A 26141-nucleotide genomic window follows, 5' to 3' on the forward strand; every position below is an offset into this window, starting at 1 on the left:
ATGTTCTTGGTTGTGATTGACACGGTAATGCGGAACGTGATTTGAAATGTGAAACGTGGTATCAATGGGGATTAATCAGTAGGCTTTAAGATCTGGAATTTGCTGAAGATTTGTGCCTCCTGTCCGAGGCACATGGGGAAATGCAAGCAAAATTCGAAGATTTGGTAGACAAAGGGAAAAATGTGGGACTAACGATCAACTCAAAGAACACCAAGGCCCTAAGGATTAACACCAACAAAACACACCAATGTGTCTTCAATGGTGAATCTATTGAGGATGTGGATGGTTTCACTTACTTGGGCAGTGTAGTTGCCAAAGATGGGGGAGCTGCACAAGATGTCTCGCAGTGCATTGAAAAGCAAATGGTGCCTTTGTACGACTCTATCCGGTGTGGAAGAACAACAGAGTACCTAACAGGACCAAACTCCGGATCTTCCGAAGTGACGTAGAGTGTGTTCTATTTTATGGGTCCGAGACTTGCAAAGTGACTGGAGTAATTACATACAAGTTGCAGACCTCACCATGTTGGTTTCTCCTAAGGCAGTAAGTAATTCAGAGGGAATGTCATCAATTCCAGGTGTCTTGTTCTTATTTAGGTATCTCAAAGCTGTTGAATTCTGACCTCAAAACCTCATCAGCATCAACAGCCTCTTCCTGTTCCAGAACAATATCATCTATGTCTTTACTTTGATACAACTGTTGGATATGTTCCTGTTATCTTTCCGCCTTCTTTCCCTAGAAGTGATTTTCCATCTGAGCTAGTTTACCTTCATCCAAAGGTTTCCTTAATTTCCCTGTATGCAGCATCTATCTTTCCTAGGACCACACAGCCTTCAGTATCCTTGCAATTCTCTTTCAGCCATTCTTCCATAGAAGTCCTGCACTTTCTATCCACTTCATTCTTTAATCCCCTGTATTCTTTTCTGTCCTCATTTTTTGCATTCTTGTATTTTTGTCATTCATCAACCAGGGCTAGTATCTCCTGTGTTATCCACAGATTCTTAGCTGATCTTTCCTCTTCATAACCTTTCTTCAGCAGCCCTAGTGACCTCATTCTTCACGACCATCCATTCTTCCTGTATTGTGTTTCCTTCAGATTTTTCATTTAGTCCTTGTGCAACATGTTCCTTGAAACAAGCTCACACTCTTTTCTTTCAACTTGTCTAGATCCCATCTCATTGCATTCATTCCTTTCTTAAATTTATTCAACTTCAGATAGCATTTCAAGACCACCAAGTTGTCAGTCTTAGTCTGCTCCTGGAAAAGTCTTGCAATCCAACTTCTGGTTTCTGAATCTCTGCCTAATCATAATTAAGACTAATTGATACCTTCCAGTGCATCCAGGTCTCGTTCACGTATGCAACCGTTGCTTGTTTTTGAAAAGAACCTTATTAATCCATAATAATTGAGGTTCTATGTTGTCCGAATTAATTGAAAGTACGGATTAAATAAAATAAATTATGAAGTAAGCCAAGGTACATATTTAAACACACTGTTCAGTAAAAAATGAACATGTACAGTACAGTATTTTAAATTTAAAAAATACAAAGTTATTTAGTATACAAGATATAATGCAATGCAGTATTAGAATAAGGCAATTATGGCAGACCTCCATTGACCACACATGACGTGCTTACTGGTTACCGAGCTCGATAGCTGCAGTCGCTTAAGTGCGGACAGTATCCAGTAATCGGAGATAATGGGTTCAAGCCCCACTGTCGGCAGCCCTGAAGATGGTTTTCCATGGTTTACCATTTTCACACCGGGCAAATGCCAGGGCTGTACCTTAATTAAGGCCACGGCCGCTTCCTTCCACTTCCTAGGCCTTTCCTATCCCATCATCGCCATAAGACATATCTGTGTCAGTGCGACGTAAAGCAAGTAGCAAAAAGTAGCATACTGGTTTAAAGCAACTGCTGGACCTTCTGTTGTATTCCTTTGACATTAATTTCTTTATTACAAGTGATAAGCTTTAACAGCTTCATTTCAAGTAATACTAATCCCATATTGACTATAATATACAATACTGTATTGAATAGGCAGACCACTTAATTATAATATTTAAGTTTATCTTGAATATTAATTGATTGATTAATTTCTTTAATAATTAACTTGCTCAGCTGCCTCAAATGTTCATAATATGCAAATATGTTTTCATCATTGTTATATTCAACATATATAATGACATTGTTCGATGGTCTTTAATTTCACAAAGTTTTGACTAATATCACCTGCTTCATCCTGGTCATGTTCATTTGCTCCAGAGCTTTCTGCAGCGATCACACTTTCAATGATTTCCTCCTCTGATAAAATGTAATAACCTGGACCATCCTCATTTGCTTCTAGTCACAACTCAATGTCTTCCAGTGTTGTTGAATTTTCACCACCTTGGTTGACAGTGTTGTGAAAATCCTGTTCCAAACACCCATATCTGGTCCAACCTCTTCATTTATTCAAAATTTCTTCCACAAGGTAATCAAAGTTGATTGCTTTATATCGTTGACAGCAGATGCAAAATTGAAAATCATGGATCAGAAATAACCTTGGAGATACGACATATTTTGCCCTCTTCTGTCTTCTGCACCTGGTTCCTCAACTTCCAAAATTGCATTTCAAAACTTCTTTTTGTACAGATGCTTGGCTGTGTAGATGATTCCTTGATCCATAAGCTGGATCAGAGAGGTTGTGTTTGCTGGCAAGAACAGGCACCTGATCATCTTATCATCACTAGTCAGCTGTTTGACTTGTGGATGTGCTGGACAAAGGTCCAGTAAAACTAGGGCCTTCACTTTATTGTCAGGAATTTTCAGAACTTCAGTTTGATATCTTGTGATTTCTGGCACTGATTTTTTGTGAAACCAATCCATTGTAATATCTGAAGTGAAGCATGCACTTTTTGAGTTGTGAACTGGTATTGCATCCATAATATTTTGTATTGCACACAGTTTCTTACTTTTGCCTACAGTCACAGACTTTAACATGTGACTTCCATCACCATTAACGCATAGCAATGCATAAACTATCTTTACTGAACTTCCTCCCACCAGGCGAGTATTTTTCAGTCTTATGACACTTGAGTACCGTCTCCAATACAACCGTCTCGTCATAACTGTACAGTTAAGAGAGAAGAATTTCATACTGTTCCATACTGAATAGAGTTCAGTATATACCTTCTTTTAACTTGATAATTGTACAGTTGTGAAGGTTGTGTATTTTCAGTTTTTAAAACGTTGTTCAAATTTTTCTTGAATGGCTTAAGAGCTTCATCGTTGGCACTGAGATTTTCACCACAAATTTTATTCTTATATTATGACTCCTCCTGAACATAAACATAGCCATCCCAAACTGCCTTTAAAGTTGTTTGTGTCCAACTGTTTAGCTAATCTCTCTGCTGCAGCCTGAATTTCAACCCTACAGACAGCCAATCCATAAGAACAGAGTTGACAAAACCCTTTGTAAAGTGCAGTATCCAGGGATTGATCTAGTGGTATCTGCATTCTTTTTACAGCACTTGCTTCCTTTTCTCCATTAAACTTATGGACAATCTTACATAGTCTTTTTTCTTTCTTATGTCCAAGACAGTTTTGTGGTAATCCCATACTGCACACAAATGCCTGACACAGACACACCCTTTTCGAATTATTTTATGAAGCATAGTTTATCGTTAAGAGAAAGAGATATTTGCTTATGCTTTTTACCTACACTAGGTTTATTAATGACATCACTGTCTGTTTCTGTACACCTACAAAACACGAACACTTTCTAAAAATCACATCTGAAGCGTAATCACACATGAAGTGTATCAGGCAACCGACTGATCGAGACTGATGGGAGGCAGTGTGAATGATGATCGTCATGAATGCACACATTAAACCGAGTGGCTGGGGAGGGTCAACAACATGTCACTAGCTGTGGCACAAACTGCATAGTTTACAGCATTTAGCTCGTAACTCACCTTTATACTGTAATTACATTTATGTATTATTAAATGGCTGTTCGGATTAAGTGAAGTCTGGACTAATGGGGTCCGGATTAATGAGGTTTTACTGTATTAGCAATGACTACATTATGATCAATGCAGAATTCAACCAGCCGATTTCCTCTTTCATTCCTCTGTTCCAATCTGAATTCTCCTACTACATTACCATCTCTTCCCTGGCCTACTACTGCATTCCGGTCTCCCATCACAATTAGATTCTAGTGATCTTTTGCATATTGCAGTAAATCTTCAATCTCTTGATATATTATTTTCATTTCTTCACCATCCGGTGAACTAGTAGGCATATAGACCTGTACTATTGTGGTGGGCATTGGTTTAGTGCCCATTTTGAGAATAATCCTTTCAGTATACCAATCATAGTAGCTTACCTGCTGTCCTATTTTCTTATTCGTTATTAAACCAACGCCTGCATTTCCACCGTTTTATTTTGAGTTTATAATTTTGTGTAGTCGCATGACCAAAAATTCTGCTCTTCCTGCCAATATACTTCACTTATACAACTACATCTCACTAAAGTCTATCCATCTCCCTTATCAGATTCTCTAATCTACTACAATTATGTAAACTTATAACATTCCATGCTCCGATTCACAGAACGTCAGTATCCATCTTCCTGATGATTGCCCCCTCACGTGTAGACCCCACCCGGAGATCCAAATGGGGGGCCTATAGTACCTCCGGAATATCTGACCCAGGAGGAAGTCATCAGTAAATCATACAGACAGAGCTGCATGTCCTCTGGAGTTAGTTACGGCTGTAGTTTCCACCTGCTTTCAGCTGTGTAGCAAAATGAACACAGCTATGCCACGTTAAGTATTATTAGCGATTAGCAAGAACAATGTCTTAATACCATCATTCAGAATAATTTGGGTTAAGCGGAAGATCTGCTCTGCATTTTTGCTGCACACATTGACCAATGAGGAAGAGGCAACACAGATAGAAAATGCTGGAGGTTTCAGCAACACATTTGACCAAGATCAATTTTTTCCTGAAAACCTTCATCTCAAGCGACATGAGCTCGTGTTACGAGTTTGATCCGAAGACCAAGTAACAATCAATGGTATGGTGTTCACCGCATTTGCAACAAAAGGTCAAACCGTCAATGTCGCATCCAATGAGACTGTTTTGAGAAGGCCGCCGGTATGCATCCAGCGTGTCTGGCCAAAGTTGTACAGGACTGGAAAGTGGAGTCTCCTCTACGACAACGCCTGCCTACACAGCGATCTTCAAATACCGCCAGACTGAGCCAGGATCAAACCTGCCAAGTTGGGGTGAGAAGGCCAGCACCTCTACTGTCTGAGCCACTCAGCCCAGCATAATAAAAGTACTTAGTGGGACGTGAAACCAATACCAATAATAATAATAATAATAATAATAATAATAATAATAATAATAATAATATCACCACACCATATGTTGTTTACAGATAAAAAAGGCATTATTCAAGATAGTATAAAAACTTCCATGACACAGGTTTGGGTAGACGAAAACCCTCATTCGACCATCCAAAAGGGATATTAGCAGAAATTTTCCATCAATGTATGGGCAGGTGTTTTGATAGGTTATTTAGATCTCACTTCTTTACCCAGTAGACTTAAATGGACGTGCGTACCTTCATTATTTTGCAACACAAGCTCCGTGACAATTTGAAAAATATACTCCTTCAGGACAAGCAGTCTGTGGTACGTGTACTGTGGAACACCGGCTCACTTTTATGGGAACGCTCGACAGTTCTTATTCAGAACCTTCCACAATATTTAGTGTACTTGTACCATGTTGCAAAATTGACAGACTCCAAAAACACATTGCCAATGAGTTTCTAATTATTAGAGACACACCTAGGGATACCCAAACATGTACAACTGTCAGTGATAAAACAAACTAAAGCCTGCCTTATGATGAAAGGCGATGATTTTGAGCATGTTATAATGTTCTCTTCCATGGTGTTAGTGTGTATAGTGAGCAGCAGTTTAGCGATGGTCTGAGCAGTTATGTCATTACTCTGTCGAAAACCAATCAGCTTATTAAAAGTCTTGAGCTTGTGATAGTTAGGTAAATACTCATTGTAAAGTTTATATGAAACAACGATTTTGCAACATTAACAGTAATGAATCTCATGTTAAATCCATATTGACTGTTGAACTTCTTACAAAATTGTACAAAAACTATGTTTTATCCTCCTAGTCAATACTACATATTTTACATCACTGAGGACGACCCAATGCCGGATCGAAACATGTCTATTTAGGTGTGAAGTTTAGTTTCAATTGGACGTAAAATATATAGTATTGACTAGGAGCATTAAAATAGTTTTTGTACAATTTTGTAAGAAAAAAATTAACAGTAAATTTGTGTATTAAATCAGAGATGGTCGACTGCGTAAGCATTAAGATTTTACATAAGCAAGCCAGTAAGCAAGCTTTTAATGTATGCAAGAACTTAAAGCAAGACCGGAAGCTGGCATGCTGATTCATGATGCTAGCTAGTCACAGGAACTAAGAGCCTTTGAACTGTACAGAGGATAATTAAGGAAAGTAAATATTCAATATAGGCAAGTGGGACTGTACTATTTCAGTCACAAAGACTTTTCAGCATGCTGAAGCCTTCCAAGATGATGATGATGATGATGATGATCATTGTACAGTTCCAGTTTCCCAGGTACTATTAATGAGCCTCTTCCACTTCTTCCTGTCAATATACAACTTGTCATGGAGATCATCATCCACTGTCCATCCTCTGGTAACTAGATTGACCATCCATCGGGTTTTAGGTCTTCCTGCAGGTCTGTTCCCCTCCACCTGTCTTTCCAAATTTATTCTGGCTGTTTTTGTAGGCTCCATCCTCATCACATGCTCATACCATCATAGTCTGGGTGTGTCGATTCGGTCTAAACAGGGATATCTTTTATTACATTAGATGTCTTTATTCCAGCTTCTTTCCTCACTTCCTCATTTCTTAACTTGTCCGTCTTGGTCTTCTGGATGGTGGAGCTAAGAAATTTCATCTCTGATGCTTGCAGTCTCTTTGTGACGGTGAACGCTTCAATACCATAGGTCAATATTGGTATGAAATAGCTGTTAAACATCATCAGTTTGGCCGGTTTTGGAATCTTTGCTATTTGCTTTACATCACACCGACACAGATAGGTCTTATGGCGACGATGGAATAGGAAAGGCCTAGAAAGTGGAAGGAAGCGGCCGTGGCCTTAATTAAGGTACAGCCCCGGCATTTGCCTGGTGTGAAAATGGGAAACCACGGAAAATCATCTTCAGGGCTGCCGACAGTGGGGCTCGAACCCACTATCTCCCGATTACTGGACACTGGCTGCACTTAAGCGACGGTTTTGGAATCATATCATCCCATAAAAGTGTTCTTACTTGTTGGTAGAATTCTGCTCCCTTCTGTGCTCTGTAATTTCTTTTCTGACCAAATTTTCACTGGAGATTTACACTTCCAAGGGAAAGAAAACTATCCCCCCCCCCACACACACACACACACACACACACACACACACACACACACACACACACACACACACACACACACACACACACACACACACACACACACACACACACACACACACACACACACACACACACACACACACACACACACTAGCTGGTGGTCTACTAGTTTAAAACTTGCTGGGCACCCATCTCTGTTGACTGCCATCACCACTGTCTGTCTTGAAACCTTCCAAGATGATGAGTTTAAACATGAAGTTATTACAGACAATGCCTTGGAACCAGCTGTCATCAACCAGCAAGAATCTGCATAGGATACAGATACAAGAACATGGAATAATAGTTGAGGGATGGTGTAGTTATTTTACTTATAATATCTGAAATCCAAGATTTACAGTGTTTACATTGTTACTTTTTTCACATTGTTATTGCTTTCACACTGCTTCTTCTTCCAAATATGCACTGATGTGAATATAAATCCATAAAAAAATACCCATAATTTTAAAAGAGTCTTGTATACTGGAGGTTTGTAGCCAAATATCCTCAACGGCTAGAACTTCCGAAGTAACCTTATGGGATGACTATATCGCGAATTAAGAAATAATACCACTTATCTGACAATGCTCTTGCTATCCATTATTTTCCTGAAGACTGGTCACACTTCTCAACCACATATGGATATTCAGCCCATCAGAACAAGTTTCATTATGTTCATTTCCCTATACCTACGTACAGAGAAGAAAAATTAACCTTACCGCAACATACTGTAGGAATGTGTGTTTGCACGACATAGCCTATTTATCCACTCCTGTAGTATAATGTATTTAAGATTCATTTTCCCTTACACATCAGCATAGAAAAATGAACACAATGAAAAACTGTGGCTGGAAGGCGAGACCAATCTTACGGAAAATAATGGATAGGAAGAGCATTGTCAGAAATGTGGTATTATTAACCCACAATATGCCAAGGAAACCTACCAAAACATGACCTGATGTAAGGATAACTGGTAGCTATTACTTTCTCTCCCGCATGACATCACAGTTTGTATTATCTTTCTATTTCTGTTTCTCTCTGCACGACCTGTCATCGTTCGTGCCACCTAACGTAGTGCAGTGGTGTTACTCCTGAGTACCTGTACTGACAATGACATATGAAGCACATTTTTCAAGTACCGGTTTTAAATATGGCTGCTGCAGTGCTTCGGTTATCACTCAGAGCATGCACACCCAGTATGTACATCTGTAAGCTAACCACAAACGCCATTATGGAAGCATTTGCCCGTATTTATGTTTGTCTGTGCTTACTGAACGTGCCTCTGAAAATTCACAGTTCCGCCGAGTGTGAAGTACGCACTGATATTCGTTTTCTAAATGCAAAAGATGTGAAAGCTGTTGAAATTCATCGACAGATTAGTGAAGTGAGTGAAGAACACACTATGAGAGAAGGAATGGTAAGAAAATGGGTTAGAGTATTTAAAGACGGCCATACTAATGTCCATGATGAGAATTGTAGCGGGCGACTGTGTCATTACTGAAGACTTCTGTAGGTGCAAAAAGTTGATGCAAAGGTTCGAACTCGCTACGATGTAGTCATTAAGTTATGAGCTGCCTGAAATTTCAGGGAGTGTTCTTTATGAAATTGAGTCAGGACGCTTAGTTTACCGGAAGTTGTGCTCACGCTCAGTACTGAGGATGCTGACAAAGGTGCACGAAATCAAGTGTGATGATAATGATGCTTGTTTTAAGGGGCCTAACATCGAAGGTCTTCTGTCCGAACCAAGCGTGTAGGCAGTGCTTTAACTTTGAGCAGAACAGTAATGAAGGTGATGCATTCCTAAGCCGAACTGTCACCGGTTATGAAACATGGGTGGCTTATGTTATACCAGAATCAAAACAGCAATCCATGGAATGGAGACGCTCAACATCACACAAGAAAGTGAAGTGCAAGCAAATAATTTCAAACTCCTGCGTACTGTGTTATGGGACGGGAAGGGTGTGTTGCTTGTGGACTTTTTGTACCAGGGTAACGCAATAAATGTCAAGACTTATTGCGAGACCTTACACGAACTTCATTGTGCAATTCAAAACTAACAGCGGGGCATGCTCACAACGGGGATTCTTTTGCTTCATGACAATGTGTGCCCGAGACCTCATTGCTTTAAATGGAAGGGAACAATTTGTTCATCCTCTGTATAGTTCTGACAACCACTCACTCCTGCACTTGAAAAAGCATTCAGGAGGTCAGCACCATGACCTAAAAATGACCGTCTGGCACATCAGGCGGCAGATTTCTGTGCGGATGGAATTCAGAAGCTGGTTTCACGATATGACAAGTGCCTTAATATACTTGGAACTTATGTTGAGAAGTTGTTTAAGGTACAGGCTTACATGTAAACCAAGAACCGTTTAAAAATTGGCATTACCTTTTCTATATCAGAACGGTACTTATTTAAAAGAACATGCCTGATATATCAGAAATGGTTGCAAATGTATGGGGTGCTGGTGACCACAGCGAAATATCTCTGAAACTGTAGGTTTCCAGGCCTATGTTAGTTTGGAATTTCTGCCTCTTTTCAGAGTCCCACTCACTCAGCTCTAAAGTATGTACCTATAGATTTGGAACACGCTGTACAGTGTAGTGGATGAAATTATACCTAAGTGCATGAAACAAATGGAGAGCAACGACTAACACTTCTGGTGCTAGCGTTAGGGACAGAATTTATAGTGGGTTTTTATTAGGAACGAAGTTATCCAATGGCAGTTTCAGGGGTGCGCCCCCAAAATTGTGAGATTTTCACATTTCAAAAAAGATTTAACTGTACAAAAGAATAAAAATAGAAACCAGGCACTACTTAACCACATTAAACAATGATCTTAAAAATATATTAACCACAGGCTTTGTTTGTATTGATGAAAATGCCTTGAACCATACTGTTGCTGTGTACATGCCATCACTGCTACAATATGTCATTGTTAGTGCTCAACTGACAAAATTATGCTGAAGGACTGACAATAGATTTGAATATATCTGAAAAATTAACAAAATGAAAGTGTATTCCAAGGAAATGAAATTTTATTAAAAATTGGATTAGTTCTTCCTGTGACTATTGTCACAGTAAAGTGAAGTTTCTCAACAAAACTTATCAAAACATACCTGAGAAAGACATGATCAGTGAATGCCTTAGTAACTTAACAGTGATTTTACTGAGAAGGAGAAAAGCTACCACTAAATGTGTGAACCAGATGTCATTGATGAGTTTGCCTCATAGAAAGCACGCTGATTTCAATCTACCATATAACTTGAGCCTGTGAGTTATAAATACATTTTGTGTTCAACATGGTTCTTTGTGTTATAATACAGCATTATTATTTATTTTTTCTATGAATTAAGCAAATAGTTTTAATCATTCTGTTGAATATTATGTTAACAACCACAATGGCATTTTGAAAATTATACTGCTTTTGATTTTGTACGAACATGAGCATGCAAATAAAGTTTGGACCCATCTACGATTCTCCTGGAACTGCCACTGCCTTGAAATATTAAAACTTAAATATTAAACTTAAATAGAGCCCTCATTTTGCCAATATGAAATGGCAACAGGCTGAAGCACCTCCTCACTTTGGTGTAGGGGTGAGGAACTTCCAGAACAAGCAAAACCATACATCACACTACCAACTAACATACAAACATGCAATAGTGAATACATCCCACCACATAGAATTGGGCTAAATCAATACAGAGTGCTGACCCTAGGTAGTTGGGAAAAGCCAGGAAGGAGGAGGAGGAGGAGGAGTTTCTCTTATTAATAACATACCAAAGATTCAAGATTGAATCCAAAAAACTCAAGAAATTTCACTGTTCAACAAAATTTATTATTACTTACATCTATGTCTTGAATTATTTTAGGAAATAATGTCCTGTAGAATGAGTGGTTTGGATGACTTTCTCCTGGCTTTGGTTTAAATAAATACTGTATCCTGTAAGCAAAAATAAAAATAGTTAACATACCTAACTATTATCTGGTACAGCACTTACACTAGATTTAAACAACAGGAAGGAATGATACAAATTCCTTTTTAACCACCCCACAAAGTCTACAAAATCTCCATCTAGTCCAACTTTCAACAAACACACAATCTCACAGTAAGCTGAAACATGAAGATGAGAGTTACTAAACTGTCAATTCTAACGAGTGGGGAGCTAGGCTACGTACACTTTAAATAAACATTTACACTTCTGTGTTACTGTAAATATCCATTAGCCTAAGAGATACATTGTAAAAACAGAAGAATTGCAATGTACTTTGATAAGGCATCGTTTCATAAGAAATAAAAGGATGAAGTTTTGCTGCATTAAAGCACCTGAATGAACTAAGCACCTCTACAATTAATCCTCTATTCACAGCTAGAAATGTGGCTACTTCTGCTTCCATACTTCTTAAAATGAAACCTTTAAAGAATTCAATAATTTTCTCTTAGGTCTGCCCTTGCTTCTCCGATCCCCTATGGCCATTTCCATCAATCTGCAAAGTAACCTACGCTCCCCCATTTTCTCCAATAAAGTAATCACCTAAGCAGATTCAGATCAACAGCTACATCCAACTAGTTCATCCCTAAACATCTTCAAAATAAACACTCTGGTAACAGTTCCTACTTATTCATATCAGCAATCATTATCACTACACTTTCATGTCTATTACCTCCGTTCAGAGTCCACCCAGCTCTTGTGTCCGTACAGCACAGTTGGCCTGAAAACAGATTGATGTAAGGATAATATGATCTAAAAATGCACTTCCTACTGAAAAAATACAGTGGACTGCAACTGTAAATTCACTGCGATAGCTTTCCCAGACCTTTATTCTATTTATCGCACTATACTGTCAACTTGGAAAGAGGCATCAAAGATTTTGAAACTGCCCCATTCCTACTGTTGCTTAGATATTTAAGTGCTGTGTTTCGCAACAAAAATTACTATACTTCTCAAGAGTCAAGATACCAGAGCTGTAGTTGACAATTGTGAGAATCAAGTCCTAAAACCAAACTGTCAGCAATATGAATATGCAACAACAAAGTATTTCTGTAGTATTTCCTAGGTACTAAAATTCACATTCTCTATTCTAGTTACATCCTCCTATAACGAAGTACTGGTCACAGAATTATTCTTAGCAAAATCTTCATGAATTGTTCTTGCAAAGTTTTCATGTTTTGTGACTAATAAAAATACATAATATTCAAAACATTTTTAACAATATTAAAACCATCAACTTTCAACTATTTCAGCAGGACCAGAACACCAACCCGCAGCCATGTATTCTGGACTGTTATTAATTATGCCAAGCTCCACCTTGTCAACACAATTCTAAATCTAAACCATCAAATATAAATATATATAAAGTACGTACAGTACTTATAGTAAGCCAGGAGTGTACAGGTTGACATGTCAAGAGTGCGAAAAAAAAAAAATTATGTGGAACAGTCTGGTATAAGTGTAGAAGTATGCTACAAAGAGCATGTCAATGCAAGAAAATATGCTAGATACTCTGCCATGTGTGAACATATGCATAATAATCACCAGTTCACAAATTTTGAAAGTGACATGGTTCTGCTACACCCTTTAAATAAGGGCAAATAAATGAATATTCGAGTACAGAAACTTGACCAGGTAAATAGCCTAAACGGGCAGAGGATAGTCAGTTATTTGAACTAGCAATCCAATATTCTAGAAAGAGAAAGAAAGGGAAAGGTCTGTGCTGCAGACTCGTCCTACTCCACCCCTCTAGATGTCAACCCGCTAACTAGACAGTCTGTTGATTAAGCTTATAGTGCCCACACACCTGTAAGGCCTTTGCATCTAAAGTAAATAACTTTTACTTTCAGTGTTGGCTTCTCATTTCATCATGTTGCCTTCGAATCATCATATTTTAGTTTTCTCTTTTTCTTACAGACAAAGAAAGTCCAATTTAACCTGACAGGCTTGATCTCCAAAAAACAAATATAATAAGTTCTGTTAGAAGGGTCAAGATATTGTTTTGGATAAGCAGACCCATACTGTTTTAACTTCAGTAAGTATAACAACTTGAGACCCATAAAGGGCAGTGGGACTATGAAAGTCATAAATGATGCCACACCACATTAACATTAGATCATGGTCAGCCAGCTCAATTTTAGCATACACAAACTTTTTACAGTTTTACACTTTTAATGTTATTGTATTATTGTTTTTATCCAGTATTTCGTTACAACATAAAATAGTTTAAAATAAGGTATTTTAAATGCATGTGATTTTAATCTAGAAGCTGAAGAAGAGAATGTTAATTCAAAAAACATGTACATTATATATATGTGTATTTGATGGTTTAGTATATATACTAGATTTTGAATTGTACTGACAGGGCAGACCTTGACATAATTAATAACAGTAAGTCAATACAGACCATTGGTGGCCATCATGGTCAAGCTAATAGATTCTGGACTGTATCAAGTATCAAGAGGTAGAAACACCCGAAGGTTTGTACAGAAAGCGTAAGTTTGTGTAACGTACTTTTCAAGTTACACACTGGGACTCTGTCAAATTTAAAAAAAAGAAATTAAAAATGGTCAGGTAATCAATTGAAAACATTATAAAAACAATTAAAACACTGTCAAATAAAAACAAAACTTACAGTCAGGTTCATTGTTTAGATAATAGGTAACAAATTGAAATGAAAGCCAAGCAATAAGTAACTAGGTGAATAACAAAAAATGTTAAGTACCTGGAAGAGAGACATTAGCAGATACACACTATAATCATATGTTATCTTTATACACGACTGACTGGCCTAAAAGCTCAAGTCACTATATTAACTGGAACATCCATACCATCTTACAAAATTGTACAAATTTATTTGGATCATCCTCCAAGTCAATACTATAATAATTACATCCAATTAAAACTGAACTTTACAAAGACATGTTTCAACCCAGCATAGGGTCATCCTCAGCAAGATATATATATACTTTAATAAATTTAAAAACATCAGATGCACAATATGAAGTGATAGTTAAAAAGATTTTTCTTATAAAACATGATGAAAATTAAGAAATGTGAGGTGGCGATCGTTAAAACAGTCTTGAGCTGGAGGCCTTTTTGTTTCAATGTTTCTGTTGTACCCTGATGTAGTTCAACTGATATCTGTATACTGCTGGCTTGCTTGTTATGTTCAGTCATAGGCTGATATACGTAAATTATTATTATTATTATTATTTTTATTATGTGCGTATGGACCCAATGGATCACGCAAAGCTCTAACAATTCTGCTTTCTGAGTTGCCAAACAGCTCTCATCCTTTCTCCGTGGATCCTTTTTCGTTCTTCTGTCCACTTTGCTTCAGTCTTCTTTTTCACTTCGTTCTCTGGTTGCACTTTCCATCCATTAATTTTTTCCTGTAGAGGTTTCTGTCCACGGTGTCAGTTGAGTCCATATGGGCTTTTTCCAGATCCTTCTTCACTTCCAGTACCCATGGAATATTTTTTAGATGCTCTATGTAGGTGAGAATCTTGTGTGTTAGTCTACTTGCCGGCAGTCTGCGAACGTGCCCATAAAATTTCAGACGTCTTTTGCGGATGTCTGCTGCAATGTTGGAAAGCTCTTCTGTCACTTTGCGTGACCTCAGTCTATATCCATCTTCTGTTTTTCGGGGGCCAAGAATTTTCCTCAGGATTCTTCTTTCTTTTTTTAAAATGTTTTCTAGGTCACCTTTCCCATTTAGTGTACGGGTCTCACTGACATACAAGACTTCGGGCTTGATTACTGTATTATAGTGTCTGATCTTTGCATGGCGGGACAAGCACTTTTTATTCTATATGTTGTGAACCCTACCGTAGGCTTTCCGAAATTTTTGTAGGCGAATTTTCTGGGCAGCCTTCTCGCCTCCCGTTGGTTCAAGTATTTCTCCCAAGTACTTGAAGTGTGGTACTCAGTTGATCTGCCCTTATCTTGTGTTCAAATTTTGGATGTCAAGTTTTTAACAGAAGAACTTGGTCTTTTCGAAGGAAATCTGTAGACCAACCTTTCCAGCACATTCACTAAGGGTTTCAATTTGTTTAACGGCTGTGACTACATCATCTGTCAGTATGGCAAGGTCATCTGCAAAAGCGAGGCACGATATCTCAATACCGTCTTTGGGTCGTTTTAGTCGTATGGGGCGCCAGTATCCCATGTGTTTCAATGCCTTCTCCCACTCGCGGATGACTGTTTAGGACGAGGTTGAAAAGAAGTGGAGATAAGCCGTCACCTTGTCGGATGCCAGTTTTAATCGGGAATGGTTCAGAGATCTCCCCCATGAATTTAACTTTGGAGATAGTGTCAGTGAGTGTTGCCTTGATGAGGTTGAGGGTCTTGGAATTAAGCCCCAGTTCCTCAAGAATAATGCTGTCGATCAACCGAGTCGTACGCTTTCCTGAAGTCAACAAAAATGCAGATGACCGGTTTGTTCCTCAATGCTTTGTATTTAAGAGTTGCCTTCAAGTTGAATATTTGTTCTGCACACGAGCGACCAGGACAGAAGCCTGCTTGATATTCGCCAATACTTTTTTCAAGTTGTTCCTGCGTTCTCTTCAAAAGGCAAGCTGAAAGAATTTTGTATGTCACTTGGAGAAGAGAAATGCCCCTGTAATTGTTCACGTCAGTCTTGTCTCCTTTTTTGCATAATGGGTGGATGAGGGCTCGCTTCCAATCCTGAGGTAATTTCTCTGATTGCCAGATATCTGTAACGATTTGAGCGAGTTCCTTGAGGGAGTTAGGTCCAAGATTTTTCAGAAGTTCCGCAATGATGCCATCTTCTCCGGAGGTCCTATTGTTTTTTTTAAGTTTCAGGATGTGGCCACGGATTTCTTCCTCTGTCGGTGGTGGAGATTCTGGGAAGGTGTGCCTTGGGGGTTCTTGATGGAATCTTGTAAGGGGCTCTGGACAGTTGAGGAGATCAGCGAAGTAAAGTGCTAGTTCCTGACAATTTTCCTGATTATTGAGTGCAAGTTTTCCATCTGATCTTTTGAAAGCCTGGTTTTGAGGAGCATACCCACGGACTTGTCCTCCGAATTCCCTGTAGAAATCTCGTACGTTGTAGTTACGAAAGTTATCTTCAATCGAGTCCAGTTGTTGCTTCAAGTGTTTTCTCTTGACCTGCCTGATGATTTTGGCTACTCGTTTTCCGGTTTCATTGAAATATGTTTGGTTTTCTGGTGATTTCTTGCTGTTATATTTCTAGAATGCTTCATTTCGTTCCTTCAAGGCACGTTCACATTCAGAATTCCACCAAGGATGTTTAGTATTCTTTTTCAGGGGAATTTGCTCTCGAGCTTTCTGGATGATTTTGTTGCGGAATTTCTCCCAGGTGCCTGCATGTTCCCTTTCCCACACTTCTTGCAGCTTAGTGTTTCCAATCTGTGTCGTGTCAAACTTCGGTATGTGTGACCTCTTATGACGAATTTTCTTCGGGGTGAATTTTACCTTTATTCTCACTAGGTAGTGATCAGAATCGACGTTTGCTCCTCGGCGTACCTGTACATCGTGTACCTCCCTCTGCATGGAATGAGAGATGGCAATGTGATCGATTTGAAATTCACCGATCCCTGGAACGGGAGACCTCCAGGTCTTCTGTTTCCGTGGAGATTTTCTCAGAGAAGTTAACATGATTTTAAGATTGTTTAGTCGACACAGTTCAATGAGTCTCAACCCGTTTTTGTTAGTGAATTTGTGAGCAGGGAATTTGCCAACAGTTTTCTGGTGTTCTTTTTCTTTATCAATTTGTGCATTAAAGTCGCCCAGCAAAATTTTTGTATCCTCTTTTGGAATCTTCGCCATGATTTTCTCCAGTTTAGCCCAGAATGCATCAGTTTTTTTTGCAGTTCTTTCTTATTGTCAGCGTTAGTGGGTGCATGTACGTTCACTATTGTATATTTCTTGTTAGCACATTGGATTCGCATTGTCATGAGCCGGTTGCTTATGGGAGTGACTTCTTTTATTGAGCCTACTGTACTTTTATCTACCATGAAGGCCATTCCTAGTAAGGGAGTTCCCTTACCAACTCTCCTGTCCGTTTTACTCTTGAAGATCCGGTAGTTTCCATAATCATTTGTGTCCTCATCAGTGAATCTCGTTTCCTGCAGGGCAAGTATCTGGATTTTCTGTTGATCTAGTTCTGTCACAAGATTGTGCAATTTACCAGGTCGGATTAAGGTATTTTCATTGAACATGCCAATGTATGTGAAGGTTTTGGATGTTAGTTTGCCAGAGAACTCCGACTTTCTGTGTGTTCGTGATTGCCTGGGTTCCCCAGAATCCGAATACCCAGTAGCTGTCTCATGACGGGTGGATTGGTTACCACCTGGGGTAATGCTGATTTTACTCTCACAAATCATCATAGCTTGTAATCAAAGATTGGTCCAGTGTTTCCACTGGGGAATTAGGACCAGGGATTGCTAGTTCCTGGAACGTAACTATACAGCCGTACCTACTAGGTAAACAGACGCTGACCACTTCGCTGCTCGATCCGAGTCAGACGCGAGGTGGATTTAATTTTTGGTTCTTCCGCCCTCTCAGCCATTGAGACATATGTCCTCTTCTGCCATCGAAGTCGTTGACCACAGTTCTAGTTTCTTCAGTAGATCCGCGAGTGCTTATTTGACTACGTCTTATTCACACTTGTCCTGTATATCTACAGGAGATTTCCCCTAATAGCCATTGGGATGCGCCATGTCAGGGTTGAGGGCCTCATCCCAGTGTCTCACGCAGGGTTATGCTTAGTTCGTACTCAGTTCGGAACTAAACCCCCACGTGAGCTGACCAAGTAATAATGTATTATGCTGTCCAATGCATATGCGTCACATTTCCAGTCTTAAAAATGGCTGACAATAGTGGCCGGCAATGTGACCTTAGCAACGCTGATAGGAAAAGGAATATGGCATATCTTATTCGTGGTTTCTATGGAATTAATGACAAAAGAAACAAAATGAGTGCAGTTATGTCAACTTTAGATCGTGTTATCCATGGAATAACTGTCGTATTTTCCAAGATAGAGGACATTTACGGCATGAAATTCATATTAAATATTAATCAAAAACCCTGTTATACAGCAACAAAATCACAAGATAACACTCACTCACTTATAATACCACAAGTAGAACCACTATTATTCCTCAGAAGCCTTAAAAGAAGTACAGTTCTTCTGTATAAGCCGGCAAATGACGCAGCACCATTATGCATGATCTTACCCACTGGGTAATTATTATTATTATTATTATTATTATTATTATTATTATTATTATTATTATTATTATTATTCTTGTTTCGTTTCGGCCAACTAAGGACCACGTCATTTCAACCGTTTCCCTTGAGCTTTAATGTTGGTCCAGTACTCCTTCATTCGTATACGGTGTTGCTCCTTTCGTTCTTCCGTCCATGCCTGTCCAGTTTTCATCTTCGGCTTTGGTAGGAAACTCTGATGTTCTTGGAGTTTTTTCTTAAGTGGGACACGTTCCTGGATATCCTCAAATGAGATCCCAATCTCCTGCAGATCTTTCTGTACCTCACTGAACCATGCCCCCTTTGCCTTTTTCTCTTGGAGGAAAGTGAAAATGCGGTTGGTTAACCGTGTTGAATTCATTTATTATTGAAGTTGAACCGCCTGATTTCTAGTGTTACGTGGCCCGCCTGTACTACCCGTGTTCTCTGACTACGGAACCCAGTCCAGTCGAGCGCAACCAAACAAGTTTAAGTTGTTGAAGTGGGTGGTGGAAGGTCATCTTAACTTTCCCCTGTGTACACGACAAACGTGAGTAGATATAGGTTAAATATGTGTATATTTTGACAAATAAAATGCATATTGTCAGAAATAGTTGTTGATCCATAAAATATTAATTTTATTAAGAGGTGGAATTACATGAGTCGAGCGTTACATTGAGTAGATTAAATGAAGTTTATATATGTGGCAATGTAAAGATATGATGGAAATATGAGGGAAGGAGTGCGAGTGATATTAATAATAGATATCCTTGAATATATTACTTGAGGAATTATAATAAATGTGACGACGTATGAGGAAAGAATTTTACGTATGGTTAGTAAATGTAATTGTGTGTAACGCAGTGATGGATTACGGTTATAATTGACGCTAATATCGACGTATTTTCAAATAACCTATAATGTGAGTTAATGGCAAACTGATAATGGATTTACAGGATGTTAATAGATTATGGTCATCGAAAATAATCTCAAATAACCTAAAATTCAGACTATTATGGCAACCTCGAAGAGAATTTCAAATGCTATTTAATATTTAAATTGATTTAAGCTGAAACAGCAGATTATTGTTGGCAGGTATGATATTAGTGTCATCGTAATGTTAGCTTATCACTATTAATGGGTTAGGAAGTGTCATCTAAGGTATTCCTTGACTAATTGCAACTATATAATTGAATTTATGAAGCGACGCCATCTATAAATATCCTGACTGCAAATTTGTTGAGACTATCTTGGAGATGCGTATTTCATAGGAATACTTTGACTACATCTAGCCATGATTTAATGATATATATATATATATTATGATAGGTAGCTATTAAAAGCTACAGACATGAAACATTTCTTATTTTGCATGTGTTTTTAGATGATAAAGTTAGTTACAGAAAGCAAAATGAAATGGCATTTGGCTTTTAGTGCCTAGAGTGTCCGAGGACAAGTTCGGCTCGCCAGATGCAGGTCTTTCGATTTGACACCCGTAGGCGACCTGTGCGTCGTGATGAGGATGAAATGATTATGAAGACGACACATACACCCAGCCCCCGTGCCAGCGAAATTAACCAATGATGGTTAAAATTCCCGACCCTGCTAGGAATCGAACCCGGGACCCCTGTGACCAAAGGCCAGCATGCTAACCATTTAGCCGCGGAACCGGACACAGAAAGCATTGACAGATAATTACCAAAACAAGAAATATTCTCAGATTCTTAAGTTTGAAACTTTGTAATATATCAAAACTAGATAAACAATCAAAATTGGATTTCATGTCAGAACTTGACATTCTGCTAGAACTTGACAGTTTCTTAGACTCTAATAATTCGTGAGAATTTGATTTTATTCACAAAAGAATTTCATTCTTATTTTACCCTTGTTATATCATTTATACAATTTCAAGATAATTAATTGATTTAATTAATTCCTTAATGTCAATATGAAGAATTATACAATTACTATTTTTTTTAATAAGAGGATGAGAAGATGAAGATTGTAACTCATGATATGTCAAAATGAACTCATCGAAGAAATTAAATCCATGAAAAATTAGGAGAAGAATTATTTGATAAGATGAGACCTTGGACAATAATGAGATAGTTGTTGATTGATGATCATGGATCGAAGGTTATGATAAATGCAACGACTTCAAGACATATTTTTTCTTTTTTCTTTGGATGAAATACAAATGTACGTAAAAAAAAATATTTGAAAAACATTTAGCTCACCTAGAGATACTAAATTAATTTCAATAAATATTAATAATTAAGAATTTAATCCATTTTTATTATTTATAGATTATAAGATTAATTTAAGGTAATATCTTACCTGATGATGGTGATAGAGTTTAAAACAAAATCTTTATGACCAAATGATCCAATCGATGTTCACATATACTGAAAGATAGGAAAGGTAATTCTCAGTCGGATTAATGTTTAAAATGCTGATATAACTTATTCCCTGAGATGTTATTCGTCGTTAGCCGTGGCTTTTCTTGAACGCCAGAGGGTGACCATAAAGAGAGATGGGCACCGGAGTACGGCGCACATAACAGCATACCTGCCAACTTTTAGAAACCAAAAATAGGAAGATATTTTAATTCTTGGATTTCATCACATATATTCCACCACGGTCTACGTGAAAAAAGGTCAGGATAAAAGGCATACTTATCTACAGTTACAATGCAAATTAACCATTAAATTTAAAATCTTAAACTAAGAAAACATAAAAATAGTTACAAGAAAATGTACCTAATCACTCTCATTTATGACATTTACATACGAATAATATTTGTCACACCGTCACACGCAACAAAATACATAATACCGTATTTTCTCGCATAATTAACGCACTTCTTTGACGAAAAATACAGGCGAAAACTTCAGATGCGATTCAAGGAATTCGGATATTTATAAATTATTTACAATTCATTTACATTTAAAAGATACATCAAATATAATCCAAACACAATTGGTTCAACCCATTTGCAGTTATCGTCATTTGGCGTAAAATTCCGGCGTGAAATTTTTTCTGAAAAGTCAAATAGGGTACATCAGATAAGTTAGACACGTGGACTTGAAGTACGGTACCGACACTGGAAAATATTCTTCCAAATACGAGCTGACAATACGACCTGAATGACATACCGGAAAAAAAACCTGTCCAACACGAGAAGGGCCGGGCATCGAAGGAGGGACCCTGCTACATTACTCCAAACCGTTCGTATCCAATCTTGTACGAGTGACGTGTCCATCCACCCTTTTTCTTGAATACGAACGTGGATCACTCGCGGAAATTTTGCTTTAGGCATTGTTTTTCGTTTTAGAACAAAGTAAGGTGCATGCTTTCTGCCATCAGCTACCGGTATTACAGCAAGCATTGCAGTACATCGTCGTTTTTGTTTTTTTGCTTCCGGTAGCGCGTGCGATAACACTGTATGTTCCTTTCTTATCGACTGTTCGACTTCGTGGTATATGGAAACTGATTGGCGTCTGACCTGCCATTCCTATAAGGAAGATAGAATATTCCTTCACTTTACGCTTTTCAATCACAAAGCGCTGAAAATGGTTGAAATCATTCGTCACGTTTTGGCATAATGTTGTTCTTCGTCGAAGAGAAAGTCCATTTCTCTTCATAAAATTAATTCAGCCTCGGCTAACCTTTAAATATGAGACAATGATTCCACGTGCCGCGGCTATTTCTCATTCTTTAAAATGCAGCATTTTGTGAGAAACAGCTTATCCAACATTGCGTAACAAAATCATATAGTTAAGCAGATAATCCTCTACTTGCGGAAACATGCCGCTTTTTGGTCCGCGAAATGCTTTGTGAGACTTGTTGGCCGCTTGAAGTGCACTTCTGTTACCGCGGTAGCGCATGTTTCATTTGGACACTGAAAACTTGCTGCCCGCTGCTCTATTCCCGTATGTTTCGGCGTAACTGATCACCGCAAGTTCGTATGATGCAGTACTGTACCAGTTTCTTAGAGTACTGTGGACTGACAAACAATTTTGAGATCACATAATGTCCCGTACGCGAAACACTCGTAAAACTAGTGCAGTGGGATTTCCTGCCGGCTAATACAGCACGTTGCCCTGTATGTGGAATGCCCGCTTTCGCAATAGGAAGCCTGCTACCTGAGTAGTTGGCGGCATCTTTATTTCGAAACGCATCCGGAGCTGAGTTATGGATCTTCGAAGTTGTGGGTTCGTAAAATTCCACTTTGGACCCAAAAATATTGGGATGTGTAAATTATGCAAGGGCGTCGATTACGGTACACGAGAAAATACGGTAATTTCCTTTAATATCCGGTAAAATGTACAGAAATTTATAGGCATCTCTTAACACTTGGAGATAACGTTTGTCATATTTTTTGGCCATAACGAGAAAAGAAAATACCAGAAACTGTCATAGAAATGCAAGGAACAACTCCGACGAAACTACGCACAGAAACGATGTTAACAGCGCGCGAACAACACAATAACAAACTCATTGTTTCGTCCCGATTAACTGAGTCGTTAGCGCGCACTAGCCTCTTGCTTGCAGGACGATTGCCGCCCCGAATCCCCAGCTTAAAGCGCACACGCTGCTGTGGTGAGCGGGAAAAACGATACACGAAGGCGAAATAAAGCATCAAATACGCTTGAAAATTAGGTTTCGTAAATTACACAAGCACATAAGAATTTATCCTTTATTCTAGGGGAAGAGTATTGGCCGTACTAGAGGTTATATTAGTCAAAAATCGGAAGAAGTAAAATTAATCGGAAAATCGGAAGACGAGTTAAAAACCGGAAAGTTTCCGGGTAAATCGGAAGGGTTGGCAGGTATGTAACACGGATAAAAACTCCTGGCCTCCAAAATAAAAATAGACTCCAGAGATTTATTGGACATGGATGATCTGAACTCTGTTCTATTTTTCTCCACAAGGCTGAAAACAAGTTCACATTCTGCATTGCTATGGTGTATGGTGAGAACAGAGAGCATTACTCTAGAAATTTGGTATGCTTGTTAAGTCCACTGGCTCCACAAATTGTGCCCAACTGGAATCACTTGCAGCATCTTGATTTGCAACCAAACTGTCATCCACCTGAAGAGCTGTGAACTGCCTCTGAAGCTCATTCACCAGCTAGTTTCATTCTCTTCCTTGTATAACATGATAGGAAACTCCCCCCCCCCCCCAGCCCCAAAGTGCATCTTGAATTTTTTTTAGCTACTTTTACGTCACACCAACACAGATAGGTCTTATGGAGACGGGGAAGGCCTAGAAGTGGGAAGGAAGCGGCCGTGGCCTTAATTAAGCATTTGCCTGGTGTGAAAATAGGAAACCATGGAAAACCATCTTCAGGGCTGCCAACAGTGGGTTTTGAACCTACTATCTCCCGAATACTGGATACTGGCCGCACTTAAGCGACTGCAGCTATCGAGCTCTGTCATCTTCAATTCTGTCTAACCTAGCAACTTCAGCAATCTTTAACACATCAACCTTGAGTGGAAACTTGTTGATGATGTAGTCACAGGCAGTACAAAAGTAGTTTCTCACTGATGAAAGGAAAAGGGATTTATCTGTATCCTGGAGATCATTCACTATGTTCAAAGCCTGAATGCCAATAACTAACTCATCATCACTTCTTTGATTGTGAATCAAGCACTGTTTCTTGTAGGAGTTATTCATGATAATCTACAATAGGAATATAGCATCTGAAAACGTCCGAGAACAAATGTCTTGATATCCACTGAAACATCGGAAGGAACCTGGATCACTGAACGTCACATAAAATTATAAACACACACTCAAGGCAGTCAAACACTTCATAAAAACATATCAAAGCATACAAAGTCTTAAGCCATTAAATGAACATGACGCCAACCTTGTGAACAAAGAATACGCACATGGTAAAAAACATACACACGTGGAAAAAATTAATTATTATTATTCTTTATAACTTAATGGGCTTCGCTAACAGCAGTATACCCGATCACTGGAACAAATGTAATTAGTCCAACGAATAAACAAAACCGCAAAAGCAGGAAGTTTTAACACAAAAACTCGAACACTTCATTAAAATGTCATAACCTTAAAAGGCCAAAACAATCAAGGAACGCCAATTTCGTGAACAATGAACACTCACGTGGTCAAATCACAACAAGCAAACGGAGCGGAACAAAGAATTTGCAAAGCAGAGCCTGTCAACACCTAAGATTCACATGGAAGAACTGTCATCCCGACTTTAAATTCAATTCCAGTAATGACACAAACATCACACAGTTAAAAATACCAATCACATCAAAGAATAAGTTATCGACTATAGTGTACTTGCCTTCTACCCACACAAACGGTCGATTGTACGGAAGTGGAGTGATTATCAAATGTTAACATTTCAAATTTTTGTCTGTGAAGTCGTAAAATGACACCGTCCATCCCTAAAACCATCAAATGCTGCGATTTCCGTAAATTTTACGGATAAACTGCAAAAGTTGGCAGGTATGGAATATCTAGATTGTAGTAATATGTTTTCAGCATCATTATTTGAACCATTTAACTTATTACACCCTTTGTCAGAAAAGTACCCAGACAAGTGCTATATTTCTGAGGTTTCAATGCGAACAAAGGAACAAATGTTGGTTTTATGTTACCTGGTATGTGTAAGTTTTGAGATGGCCTTGGCCGTGTTTCCACACACATGCCCTAGGTGGCAGGACTATGCTTAGCAACACTCTGTTTGGTTTAGTGACGGTGACACAATGGACGCTGATTGTGAACAAAGAATGAACATTAAATTTTGTGTTAAGCTTGCGAAAACCCCTAGTGTAATGTGGATAATGATTACACAAGCATATGGAAGCGATGCACTGCCAAGAAGTCATGTATTCGAGTGGCACAAAAGGTTTCGGAAAGTAGAGATTAAGTGCAAGACGATCCCAGGACTGGCAGCCCGTCTACAGCACATTCCAATGCAAATGTGGAGCATGTAATGCAGTTACTGCAAGAAGACAGTCGTGCAACTGTGTGTGTGATATCAGAAGAGCTTAATTTAAATGGCGACGTGTGTCATAAGATTTTACGCGACGATTTAGGGAAATGGCAACTGAATGCAAAACTCGTCCCGCACACCCTAGCAGACGACCAGGAAGAGGGAAGACTAAGAATTTCTGCGGAACTACTTTTTGCTAAGAGCTTGCATCCCAGAGATAGTGGGTTCGAACTCCACTGTAGGCAGCCCTGAGGATGGTTTTCCATGGTTTCCCATTTTCACACCAGGCAAATGCTGGGGCTGTACTTTAATTATGGCCACAGCCACTTCCCACTCGTACGCCTTTCCTATCCCATCGTCACCAGAAGACCTACCTGTGTCGGTGCTACGTACAAATATCAAGGGAAAAAAATTGTAGAACTACTGGAG

At 38.7% G+C, this 26141-nt stretch overlaps 1 protein-coding gene across 3 annotated transcripts in view; it reads right to left on the bottom strand.

The window, feature by feature from the left end:
- Positions 1-26141, bottom strand: part of slmb (beta-transducin repeat containing E3 ubiquitin protein ligase slmb) — a 343572-nt gene that overhangs the window by 137531 nt on the left and 179900 nt on the right. For all 3 annotated transcript variants that reach the window (XM_067135559.2, XM_067135560.2, XM_067135558.2), the window contains exon 4: positions 11357-11450. In XM_067135559.2, the coding sequence (XP_066991660.1) occupies positions 11357-11450 (94 nt within the window). The remainder of the gene's footprint in view (positions 1-11356; positions 11451-26141) is intronic.

The sequence above is a fragment of the Anabrus simplex genome, chromosome 1 (assembly GCF_040414725.1).
Source record: "Anabrus simplex isolate iqAnaSimp1 chromosome 1, ASM4041472v1, whole genome shotgun sequence".
Taxonomy (NCBI): Eukaryota; Metazoa; Arthropoda; class Insecta; order Orthoptera; family Tettigoniidae; genus Anabrus; species Anabrus simplex.